The following is a 13,061-nucleotide window of genomic DNA, read 5'->3' on the forward strand; positions in this document are numbered from 1 at the left end:
TGCATAGGCTACCTTTGAAGATGGTCCAAAAGCTACAGCTGGTGCAGAATGCAGCTGGTAGATTGTTAAGTGGGGCACCAAGGTAGGATCACATGTAATTGATCCTTAAAGCACTGCCCAGCTTGCCTGTGAGCTCCTGGGCCCAATTTAAGGCGCTGATACTGATATACAAAACCCTGAATGGCTTCAAGGCCCCATATTTAAAGGAGTTCTTCTCCCAATACCTTGCAGACCCATGATTTGAGACAGTTGAGGGAGGCCATGCTCATTGTCCTGCCAATAATATGGCATCTTGTGAGGTAACACAAGGCAGGGGTTTCTTGATACTGCAATGGTACATTTCCCTGCCTGGAAGAGTGTGTCTGACACCTGCATTGGCAACTTTAGGTGTCAACCGAAGACACCTTCATCTGAACTTTGGGGACACAAATGGAATCTGGAGTCCAACAGTTTCAGTATCACCTGTTGCGCTACATCTTTTTTTAGTATTAAAATGTAATTTTAGAAGCTTTGTTTTTTGTGGTGGTTGTATTTTAAAATTTTGTGAATCACCTTGGACTCCTACAGGAGGAAGATTTATATTTATATTTATATTTCTATATTGGTAAGTTGCTGAAGGCACTCAGCGGAAGGTGACCAGTGTTGACTCTGTTAATTTCTTATCCTGATAAAGTACTGCATTTAGGTTGGGTAGAGCTACTAATAGTAATTTTTCACATGATATTTAGAGAATGTATACCTGTTGTGCATGTGAGCTGTGTCTGCTGGAGTTTGAAAGCCACTTCATCAGCTGAAATTTTAAAATTTCAGCCACTTCAGTAGGAAGTCCTTTTTAGTCAAAGGCCAGGGTACTTTAGCACATTTTGGATTCCCATATCCAACCAGTCTTCACATTTCCCCCACCCCTCCCAAAGACACACATATGCTATTTCCAGCTCAGCGCTGGCTGCTAAAACTCTTACCCAGGATACAGCTGCCTCTTCTCTGCTGGAAACGATAAGCCTCCATTGAAGGGAAATTCATATTCTCACAATTAAGTTTGCTTTTTTTATTGACCAGCTACAGAAAAATGTACAGCTTTATATTTAAAACAATTTGTTCTTTTCTCCTTAGGGAGCAAAGCTAATTCATTGCAACCTGGGACAAAAATGGAGAGTGGGGATCACCTTTCTACAATAAAACACAATTCAGACACTACTAAAAATTGCTCTGTACTAAAGCAATATTCTCCTTCCTCCCCTTTAAAGCTGGATAGTTTACATTCTTGCTCTCCATTAACTCACAAAGCTGGTGGTATAATGCCAGTGAGTAATAATCAACAAGATTTTTCAACTCCCTACGGGTATTTGCAATGCAGTAGTAACAAACCTCATGTGACACCCAAAGGTAAGATCTTTGATGTGTCCATCAGCAATCATACTGGAATTTTGCTGGATGAGAAGAGGAATGGGGTGCCCCCATTTCTTCAAGACCTTACTGTTTCAGAATCCACAGCCTTCAGAGATACCTTGCCCCACACACTTGAACAAGGAGTATTCAGCAAGCAAAATTGTGAAATAAAGTTAGAAAACTCTCCTGCCTCACAGTTGGCTAGCTCTTGTGATTCCTCAGTGCCGTTAAATTCTCCAGAAGATATAGTCAGAAATGAAATTAGTTCTTCCCAGGAGTGTCCAATGCAAAAAGGTGGTTTCAAGAACCCAAATTGCGATTCTGCCACTGCGGATAAACACCCAAGTTGCGAGCTCTTAAAGCGCACAGAGTCCGAAGAAAAGGCAGAGGAAATGTGGTCCGACAGTGAGCATAATTTTTTGGATAATGACATAGGTGGGGTAGCTGTAGCACCATCACACGGCTCCATCTTAATTGAATGTGCACGCCGTGAGCTACACGCCACAACTCCGATTAAAAAGCCGAACCGGAATCATCCCACACGGATATCGTTAGTCTTCTACCAACACAAAAACTTAAATGAGCCAAAACATGGGATAGCGCTGTGGGAGGCAAAGATGGCCGAGAGAGCAAAGGAGAAAGCAGCGGAAAAATCAAGCACTGAAAATACCAATGTACAACCCAATGACAGGAATGTGCACCAGGCCAGTGCCTCGAGAGAGATTTTCTATGAAGAGAATGAATTCAACCAAATTCCATCGCGGCGAGCATTAACAGTAACTCATGATAACATCATAACGGTGTCTACTTATGCCCTCACTCGAGTTGCCGGGCCGTATAACCATTGGGCATAAGTTTTTATAGCAACTGTACAACCTTGCCTTGGGAGCAGTGTTACACAATAATCCCTAAAGGTGCTGTTAAAGAACAAAGTCTTGTATGGTTTACTCTTTGTTCATCTCAACCATTTTGAAGGCTGAGGTAAAAAAAAATGATTTTTTCCCTTAAACTGTGACTTTATATATTTTAACATCTGGTGATTTTCAAGCACATTTTAAGCAAAAAAAAAATATGTATAGTTAAATGATTTTGGCTAGGTTATTAATCCTGATTGAATTATTCAGTTTATTACCTTTTGGAATTTATACTTTGGTGCTTTGAATTGTCTGTTTACTACAAATGGGCTTTTTATAAAGATTTTAACATACTTCAACTTTTATGATGTAAAATCAATTTAGACAGTATTAGCTATACACAGCTCTTGGTGCTCGATCACAAGAAACAGTTAAAGATAAGCTGATTTTTTTTTCCTTCATGGTGCCATTGCTCCGACAGCTTCCAGTCGTTGCTGTGAAGCCCAAGTTAAGGATAACAAACCAATGATGATTTATCTTTGTACAGATCTTTCATGTCTGTATAGGTTTGTGTGTGCACGTGTATGGTCCACACACATCCACACACAAACAGTATCACTAGTGATGGTTGGAGGTTGTAACCTGTAAATATATATATTTAAAAGCACTTTCTATTTTTAAAGTTAACTTGAAATAGTATAAGGATCACATTTGTCTAAGGTTTCTACATTCTCTACCAAGAAATCGTTATTTTTCTTACTGTGTAGAGTTCCATACTGCTACAACAACAGTACACATATACACATATACTAAGAATATTTGGTTTTTAGACTCTTCCCCCACCCCACCTTTTTCCCTTGAAATTTTTGGTTTGTTTCAGTTAATAAAACAGAGAGTTTGGATTTGCAAATATAAGCTTAAGGATCATTTTGTCTATACCTGTATTGCTACGGTGTTTTGTTGTCAGAATTGATTTGCTGTAGTTTGTTTCAGCAATAAGTGCATGTGTGTCTTTCATGCAGAGCATTGCAAGCTACACGTGACAACCAAATGTTCCTAGAGTCTTGGGGGTAGAACTGTTAATTGCATCAGCAACTGCCCTCCTAAAGTTGCCTTATTAACATTCTGGAAAGTAGGACTCTAAAATATTTACAAGAGAAATTTGCAGTATCGGCTGTTTTATAGTATATTTGAGTTCATTAAATCTTCCAGAATTTTCACCAGCTGTTATAAACATGCAGTCCAACCCAGTGTGTGATTACTGAGAACTTAAGTCTACTTTGTCATTGGGTTTTTCTCCCAGGTAGAAAATTGTAGGATCACAGGCCCATTCTAATTTCCACACAGACGTTGCACAAAAGAGGAACCCATAGCATGCCAAAAGTTGCACGTTCAATCCCTGGCATCTCCAGCCAAAAACAAGGTCTCAGGTAGGCAGAAGTCTGTATTGTGCTATGTCTCCATTTTGGGGCCCAGCTGCATTATAACTTTTGTTGAGACGCAATTGCAGCGACACAAAACAGAAATATGATCTTGCTCAACCAAAAACAAAACTAGAGAAAAGTGCACGGAAATAATTTTAAATCTCAGTTAATTTGATGTGCAAACTAAAACAAAATATTATTGATAGTCAACAGACAATAGATAACACTGATAAATCTGACAACATGGTGTGGGGAGAAGAGAGGGTATCCAAGACCTAAATGTGTGACAGTCTCAAAAAGTTTTCCTTCTGTAAGAAATTATGCAAAATATAAAAGCAAAGCCACACCAGCAGAATGTAAAAAACCCCAAACTAGTTCTGGCTGTCACAACTCAAACAGCAGCTGTAAGAGGGCAACTCCTTTATGAGGGAAGGTTACAACACTTCCAAGTTTTTGAGTTAAGGAAAAAGGTGATAAAGAGGACAATATGATAGAGGTGCATATAAATTCACACCTCTGTCATGCCCCCCTCCCCTCTTATACACAGTGCATAGTTAAATTATGGGATTTGATGTCATAAAATGTAATGATGGCCACCAGCTTGGATGGCTTTGAAAGGAGATTGGACAAGTTCACAGTGCATAAGGCTCTCAGTGGCTGCTAGGTTTGATGGCTGTGTACTCTTCTTTGCTGCCAGAGGAAGGATGTCTCTGAATTCTGTTACTGGGGAGCACAAGTGGGGAGAGTGTTTTTGAACTCCAGCCCTGCTTGGGGGCCGATCACTGTGAGAACAGGATGCTGGACTAGATAGACCTTTGGTCTCTAAACCCAGCAGGGCTCCTCTTAAATTATTGCATTGTTTGTGTTACCAGTTGTTCAGGAGAAGCCATCGTGATACATGCATGGATGCCAGCTCATTCTATCCATGTATTGAAAATATTAGTAAAAAAGAGAATAATCACATATAGAATCTGTTCTGTATACACCACATTTAAATTGGTTCTTATGCGCTATAGGGCAGGGGTGGCTAAGCACCCCCCCCCCCCAGTTCAAGGGCCTGATTCAGTCCACCATGCAAGCTTTTGTTGACTCTTAAGATCCCACCTATTTTGGCAGCAGGAAAAGAAAAGTCAGTGTTGAAGTGCCCAGGTGGTGGACTGTCTGCGTCTATGTGTGCATGCATGCACATGCGCATTTATGCATGCAAGCAAGCGGGGGGGGGGTGACACTCGTGGCTGGCTTGTGGATTCAAAGGGATGGCTGAAGTAAATGTAACCCTTAATTAAATTAAATTAAATTAAATTCAGCCACCCCTGCTAAAGTGTATATAATACCTAAATAAGGTCCAGAAAAGTAAATCCAAATACACTGCCAGGCAAACACGTAACAAATCCCTTCCCAGTTGGGCTGGAACTCCCTGAATAGGACAGTTTTCATGTGTATGCATGTGGTTCCTCCTTAGCAACAACTGGTACCAGAAACATTGCAAGAATTCAAACCCTTTAGATTCTGGTTTTATAATAGTCTGCTGGTATGGCTTTGTTTTTATATTGTTGTACAATGTCCTGCTAAAAAAATTTCTGAAGTTAAAATGCACTTTGGTCTTTAAAGCATGAACACACTCTCACTCGTTACATTATGAGGTTATCAGTGCTATCTACAATCTCTTGACTTGATAAGTTTTTTTGGCTTAGGTTGCATATTTAGTTCAAACTACACATTAGGTCTGTACACTCCCCCCCCCCCTTTTCACTTTCTTACTCATCCAGCACGGTTGCAGTGTGACAAATAAAGTCTGCTTCATATGCTCTCTTAAGGCCATGTACGTTCCCAAACATTACAGATGCAGGTACAATTTCAGCCACACACAGGAACTGTGGACGCTTGGTCCTACAGGGCAACTTCCCATTTGTAAAGCTTATGCCAGAGCTTACTGATTTCATCCTTGAAGCATGGTTGCTGAACTGATTGGTTTGCTTAAGAGCCTTGAATAGGCATAAACCTGCTACAAAGCAATCTTGAAGCAATCTTGGCAAATATCTGAAATCTCTTAGATAGTAATCTGAAATCTCTTAGATATGGCCCACACTGCTCTTCTAGTAGCTCTGACAAGAAGCAAAGCTGGAAAAAACCTTCACATTTCTAGCAACTAGTTTCAGATTTCTAGGTGACCAGATTTTTAGTCCTGGAAGAAGGATATTCAGATTCCTAGGCAGCAGCATCTAATTTCTGGTGACTAGATGCCAGGGATTTCATTAACTGTTGGGAATGCCCAGACAAAGGGGTTACTAACAGATCAAATAGATGGGTGCCACAGGGCACTGAATGTTCTCAGAACAACTGATGGTGCAGTACTGATGAAGGAATGCAGATGGGACTGATCACACCTACTTGAATAGTAGACCTATGTAAAAACAGGTTACAACCCATACATAGATTGTGTGAATTGAACCTTAGAAATTATTTACCTTTTCATGACAATGCATCGTAAATTAAACATTAGGTGTGGTAGATACTCCAGATCTGGAACACTATAGCATCCAACTCCTTTTCTCTATTCCCCCCCTTTAATTTTAGTTCAATTGACTAAGCCAACTACAATCAAAATATCAGCCTTGATAAGTATCATGCTTATCAAGGACCAGCAGTTTACATTTTAGAGATGGGGAATTTTTTTGGTATGGACCTGTCAGCTCAAATCAGTGGGCTCTGAATTATCATATTTTGTATGAGCAATGGTTGCAGGCCATAAGGGTAAGCTTTTTGGTTACACTTGTGATTCTCCACCGTGTACATAAATTCCACAGGTCTAACCAGAGCTTGAAGTTTTACTGATAACATACTTGATATTGTAGTGGTGCTGTAACAAATAATGTCTAGATCCTCTAGACATGGTGCTTTTGGTTTTTTTAAATGTCTACCATGGTTGTGTGTACAATCTGAAAATCTTTTTGGTTTGGAAAAAATTACATATATGTGAATTCTTCCGTTTACCCTTAGTTGCCTATGATTCTGGTCGTACAGAAATGTAAACGTGGAATTCATCCCAATTATATCACTGCAGCTACTTTTTAAAATGTTAGATGTGTATGCCAATCCAGGGATTAAAGAGCATTGGAAGAGAACACTCCTGCACTCATGGGGCTCCTCCATTTCTCCACCTTTCAGATTATCATCACTCTCAATAGTACAGAGAACTTGTTAGGCAAAGTGGGGAGCAAGAACAGGGTGTTTGGACAACATCTGGCTCCTGCTTCTCACACATACACCAATGTGATTGGTGTTATATTAGTGATTAAAACTGTTGTCAAGTTATCCAGATCTGGTACAGCAGCACTATGTATAAAATGGGTGCTAGATGCAGGGGCCCCTTTCTCCTCTGCCCGGGTTAATAACTGGTGTCCTTAAAATCAGTGGTAATTTAGCAAACAGCAAGTCCCATTGATTTCTGTGGGGCCCAAGTAAGCCGAACTTGTTCAGAGTTGTGGCTCTAATCTATGATCCTGCAAACCCTGGAGGGGTTTTATGAACATCTCTGAGACTGTGCCAGCATGATTGCATTTTAGATTATACCCCCATAACTACCACTCAGCAATGTTGGTCACATGGCAATGCCATTCAGACCATTTCCCCAATCTTTACGCCCATTGAATCAGCTGGAATTATAACATTCTTATAAAGTGTATAAGAAGAGTGAGATTTCAACCCAGTCATTCTATTTTTAAAGCAAACAAACTTTGTAAAAAGAAAAAAAAACCCACCCATATGCTGCATTTTTGTTAGCTCAAAGATTATGATTAGTTCAAACAGAAGATATGTAGGGATTGTAAATAATCTAAAGTCAATATTATACCATCATTTTGTACCAGCAGTTTTCTGCTTCTTGAATATCTATAAACATTAAATTGTTATGGTATTTTTGTGTGCCTTAGATTTGCATTTTGAAATCTGTATATTTTTTGTGAGCCTAAAAGTTATTAAAAATAACAGCTGTTTATACAGTAAATAGGGTTGTGAATTCCTCCAGTACTCATCTGTGCAAGGCTGGGTTGATTTTTAGTATTGCTGTCTATACAATCTTTCTGCAGAAAGGACTTTCCTGAAAGGGTTACCAGCTGCTTATATAGTCATACCTCGTGTGTGACTTTCAGGTTTCGCCGCTCACGCATGTGCAGACACACAAAATGACGTCACGCGCATGCGCAGACACGGTGAATCGTGGCATGTGCAGACGCGGATTGCGTTCTGCTCATGTTGCGAACAGAACTCCGGAACGGATCCTGTTCACAACTAGAGGTACCACTGTATAGGGAACTTTAATGTCACTCTGCCACAGTTTTACCCAGTTCAGAAATTTAAAGAAAACCCAGCTTACAATGCTACTATAGCAAGAACATCTTTGTTCTTGTAAATTTTGCTGTGTAAAATTTGCAGTGTACACATTACTACAGATACAACATTGATGAATGAATTTCCCTGTGATTTTTGGTAAACACTGTACCACATACACGCTTTATGTAAAGTTAGATGGTTTAACTAATAAACATCACCAAAAGCTTAAGATCAGGATAAAAGGTAAAGGTAAAGGACCCCTGACAGTTAAGTCCAGTCGCAAACGACTCTGGGGTTGTGGCGCTCATATCGCTTTACTGGCTGAGGGAGCTGACGTTTGTCCGCAGACAGTTTTTCCAGGTCATGTGGCCAGCATGACTAAGCCGCTTCTGGTGAAACCAGAGCGGCACACGGAAATGCCATTTACCTTCCCGCTGGAGCGCTACCTATTTATCTACTCACACTTTGACGTGTTTTTGAACTGCTAGGTTGGCAGGAGCTGGGACCAAGCAATGGGAGCTCACTCTGTCGCACTGACCTTCCAATCAGCAAGCCCTAGGATCAGTGGTTTTAGACCACAGTGCTACCTGCGTCCCTAAGAGCAGGATAGACCCATCCAATTAGGATATCTCTTAACATCTCTGTGAACTGCATAGTTTTGACATGGCTACTAGTGGAAAATGTATTGTTCTATTTGGAGAAGAAAGCAGGTCTTAAAATGACAATGCTAAATAGGAAAACCATATGTATTTAAAATGTAACTTATCAACCTGATGCTAAATCCATTACTTGGAAGTCCCACTGATTTTAATTAGTCCTGTTAATTTCATTGGGCTGTCCTTCCATATAATGAGTTTAAGATGGAAGTGCATGATCCTTTTTAGCAGCTAATAAAACTTTGTTAGATTCATCAGGCTACCAAAACATTTAAAATATATTATTGAAATTAAGAAATAAAAGTGTTTAATCTGATTTCAGTGGTATATTTTAATTATTTTTGAATAAATTTATGAAATACTCTTGCTTATTACTGTTACACATAGAATACAATGTAGCCAACTACATTTTTATAATATCTGATTTAACTGCAGTTTTAATAGCAGATGGTATCAACCATGCATGCGATGTGCAAATTGGCAACTACTTACTGTATATACAGCTGTGTGCTATTTATTGTAGCATTTCAGAATATTTATCATTTTTACATAGAAATTGATGTAATTTTGTGAATGAGCTTATAGCTACAAAGGTTTGTAATACTATTGTCTTGTAATAGTGATTCTTTGGGGCTGTAACAAGCAGCAAAATCTTCAGACTGCTGTAGCAACACAAATCCCTTTTTAAAGCAGTTTAGTCTAAGATTCTCCCTATTGCTTTCATTGGTGACCTTCCATGCTAGCTAGTTCAGGAGCCTAGAGACAAGGAAATGAAAGGAACGGAATGGTAAAAGATGCATGCTTTCCTTGATTTGCTATAACTCCTATTGATCAAATTATCAGTGGCTTTGGCTCTGCAAAGTGCTTGAGATACATAGATCACATTTTGGTCCTGTGAATTGTGGTATTTTGTTTTATTAAATTCCTAGCTCATCCAACCGATTTCTCAGAAAAAAAAATGTTATTGACAGTACAGTGAGGTTTGTACATGGTGTATAGTTGGCTGATTTGTTAATATGGGGAGGGTCTCAGGTGCATAAAATCTGTGTGTTCTCCTTTACTAGTTCAGACTAGGAAGCTTAGAGCCTAGCTTTACCATGCTCTACAAAAACTCTGCTTGTATTATCAAGTCTCTCCATTGAATGTTTTTGCTTTTAGTGCTATCTTGCTTAAGGTTCCACAAACTGTTCTTGCTACCTTGGTGCACCCTTAAACTTCCTACTTGAAAGCATCCCTGCATCAGCAACAATCTGAATTAAAAACAGGATGCTATCTAGAACAGGATTTCTTAAAACATGAAATTCGGGACTTGCAGTTGGGTCACCTAAATGTGTAAAAAAGAGACCCACTTTCCCACATAATCATTCTTCTTTGATTTGCTACAGACAGTTACTATGAAAAGTGTTCTATGCTTAACTGGGTCAGAGTTCTACCAGGAGCAGAGCACAACCTGGGATCCATTCCCTTGAGTTCCGCCAAAGCAGTCCAGCTCTGCTTTCCCTAGAGGGGTTGGCAGAGGACTACCATATCTCTTTGTTAGAGAAAGATATGGAAGCTCACTGTTGTTGCATACAAAGTCCAACATAATGCCAGCACTATTTAAAAAGAGGTTGCTATAACTCACTTAGCCCTACAGTTACCTGTATGTTACCATAAGGCTGTATCATCCCAGTAACTAGACAACTCCCTGACTTCAGAATTGTACAGCTAACCGTGGTCCTGACCATGCCAGGAGAGTATTGCTAGCAGCCAAGGTAAACATGACTTTTGCCGGGAGAGTTACTGGCAATGCACTCCATCAACATGGCAGACATTACTGCTGTACCCAGTCCCTGAGCCACAGAGTCATACTTAAGTGGCTCTTGAGTTGTCAAAGTCAGGTAATTGAAGAACAGCTCTTAAGAGGTATGGGAGGCTTCTTGTCTACCCAAAAGCTTACCACAATAAATCAGTTTTCACCCTATAAGCAGATGTATTCTCCTATAATCCACATCTTCATCTTACTCCCCTTTTAAGTGTAATTAACCAAGTGTTGTATATTGATAGAATTGAATTAAACCTTCAAAAATACACACCACACACACAAAATAGTGCTGTTGCAGCTTTATGTAGGACTCCATGACTACCACAAGTACTGTTGCAGCATGAAAAAGTGTTCTCTAATGTAATGAGCTTCAATTTAATGAACATAAGCCTCTTCTCAAAAGCTGAAAATAAAGACAGATTTTCATTTATAAACACCAGTTCTTTATGTCCGTCTTGCAGGGTGAAATGGGCATTTGGAGTATAAATGAAAAGTATTCCTCCAAGGGAACAAAAATAAAATAAATCAGTTCTGCAATCAATTAAGGATTCTTTCTTTGAAGTTTTTCTTTCTTTTACTGCAGGCCAAGTAATAACAATTATGTGTTGGTTTCAGTTTTGAAAATTTGAGGATGAAGCTAAGCAGATCTGGCCCTGGTCAGTGCTTGGGCGGGTGACTCCCTAGGAAGCATATTCAGTATCTTGAGTTCCGTAACAGAAGAAAAATGTGATATTAAAATAAACATATTTTTATTATCCAGAACATAGGTTTGCAGCTGTAGACATACCTTATCCAATTCCTTCTGTAAGAAAAAACAGGGTGACTGACTGATTTGTTCCATGGGATGGTAGGAGTCATAATACTAGCAGAATGTGATAAGACTGAATCATTTCAGCATTTGGCAAATGTTTAATTGAACAGCTATGTTACACACTCCTTGACCTGCTGAGATAGCTTTAATAGCATTTTACCCAACTTCATTCCCTGTTGCAAATCAAACAGCATTTGTAGAAGGTAATTTTCAGTTAATTCTAATAACAGTGGTAGTTAACATGTGTTCACAAATAACTATAGGATTGATGCTAGAAAACAAAATAAATTGCCCAAACCTGTAGTTGTGATATGTAAAAGTTCACAAATGAAGGATTTATAGCCAATTATGTGATTGGAACTCTAGGAAGTGGCTATTTCGTTTGTCTATAAGCAAATTAGCAATTTGCTGAACTGTTTCTATGTGCAGGCCATTGCAGCCATCATTTCAGAACCTCAAAATGTAATCATGAAATTGAGCAAAAATCTACTAGTTGTCTAAAAATAGTTTCATTTAGCAAACAGCACTATAAATGAGAATTAAAAGTTGTAGTGGCATAGGCTGCAAATACAAACTGGCTTGAGAGGCACCTGAAATGTTAGGGTAATCAAAGATCATTTAAAAAGAAGCCTAGTGTTACAACGCTATGTAGCTACACAGACACGCTTTAATTAAGCAATTATGATAGTTGGGTTTCTGCTATATAGTATATCAATATTTAATAAATGTTTGCAGTTTAGCAAGACTATACAATGTTCTTGCATTTGTGAATGCCATTTTAGAGTTATAGCAAAACATGGCAGCTTTGAGATTCTGTCTGTTGTGTCCTTCAATGCTGAATGTAACTAGTGCCCAAGATGTTGAAGCCAGATAGGCTGGTAATGCTTTGTAAAATATTACAAATCTAATGTTCATTGTAGTTGCAACAAAACATTTTGATGTTAGACATTTTAAGACCTTATAGTTCCAGTTTTTGAAGTGCTGTCTTTTTTCCTTTTTTAATAAATCTTCACATTGCAAAAATATGTCAGAAGTACAACTGTGATCTAGAGCAGTGTTTCCCAAACTTGGGTCCCCAGCTCTTTTTGGACTACAATTCCCATCGTCCCTGACCACTGGTCCTGCTAGCTAGGGATGATGGGAGTTGTAGTCCAAAAACAGCTGTAGACCCAAGTTTGGGAAACACTGATCTAGAGGACCTTCTTGCCTCAAGTTTCAAAAGTAGCTTGATCAGGAGAGTAGGGGAGTTGGAGGAATGCTGTTTAGAAAAGCAGAAATGCTGCTGTGTGAATAAAGGGGTTTACTATATTATGGCTATGGTAATCAGAAACCAAGGGTGCAATCTAGTAAAAGCTGCAGTCTTAGGCATATTTATTCAGAAATGTACCACTGAATTAAATTAAGTAAATTTAAGAATGCAGTTATGCAATCTAATCCAGTAAATGTTTACTCATAACTAAATTCTACTGAGTTCAATGAGGATTACACGGGAGTAAATTGTGCACAGGACTACAGCCTTGGTGTCAATAAAATCAGTGAGGTTATAGAATAACTTTATGCATATCTACTCAGAAGCTAGCCCCATTGAGTTAAAAGGTGCTTTCTTCCAGCTAAATGTGCGTAGGCTTAAGCATGTTTGTTTGGAAGTGAATTAGATTGTGTTCAGTGGGACTTCCTTTCTAGTATGCTTCTGACTAAAAATGCATAATCAGGTTGCATGTCCCATTGATTTCATTAAGAATTAGTTGTGACTAATCTCACCGGATTGTATCCAAAATGTAATACATAAAA

The 13,061-nt window shown here is 39.0% G+C and overlaps 1 protein-coding gene across 2 annotated transcripts in view; it reads left to right on the top strand.

Moving 5' to 3' along the window:
- Positions 1-3,796, top strand: part of TET1 (tet methylcytosine dioxygenase 1) — a 74,734-nt gene extending 70,938 nt beyond the window's left edge. For both annotated transcript variants that reach the window (XM_083740569.1, XM_083740568.1), the window contains one exon: positions 1,114-3,796. In XM_083740569.1, coding sequence (XP_083596695.1) covers positions 1,114-2,243 — 1,130 coding nt within the window. In that variant the 3' untranslated portion in view covers positions 2,244-3,796. The remainder of the gene's footprint in view (positions 1-1,113) is intronic.
- Positions 3,797-13,061: the final 9,265 nt, after the last annotated feature.

The sequence above is a fragment of the Podarcis gaigeae genome (assembly GCF_964106915.1).
Source record: "Podarcis gaigeae genome assembly, chromosome: 5".
Taxonomy (NCBI): domain Eukaryota; kingdom Metazoa; phylum Chordata; class Lepidosauria; order Squamata; family Lacertidae; genus Podarcis; species Podarcis gaigeae.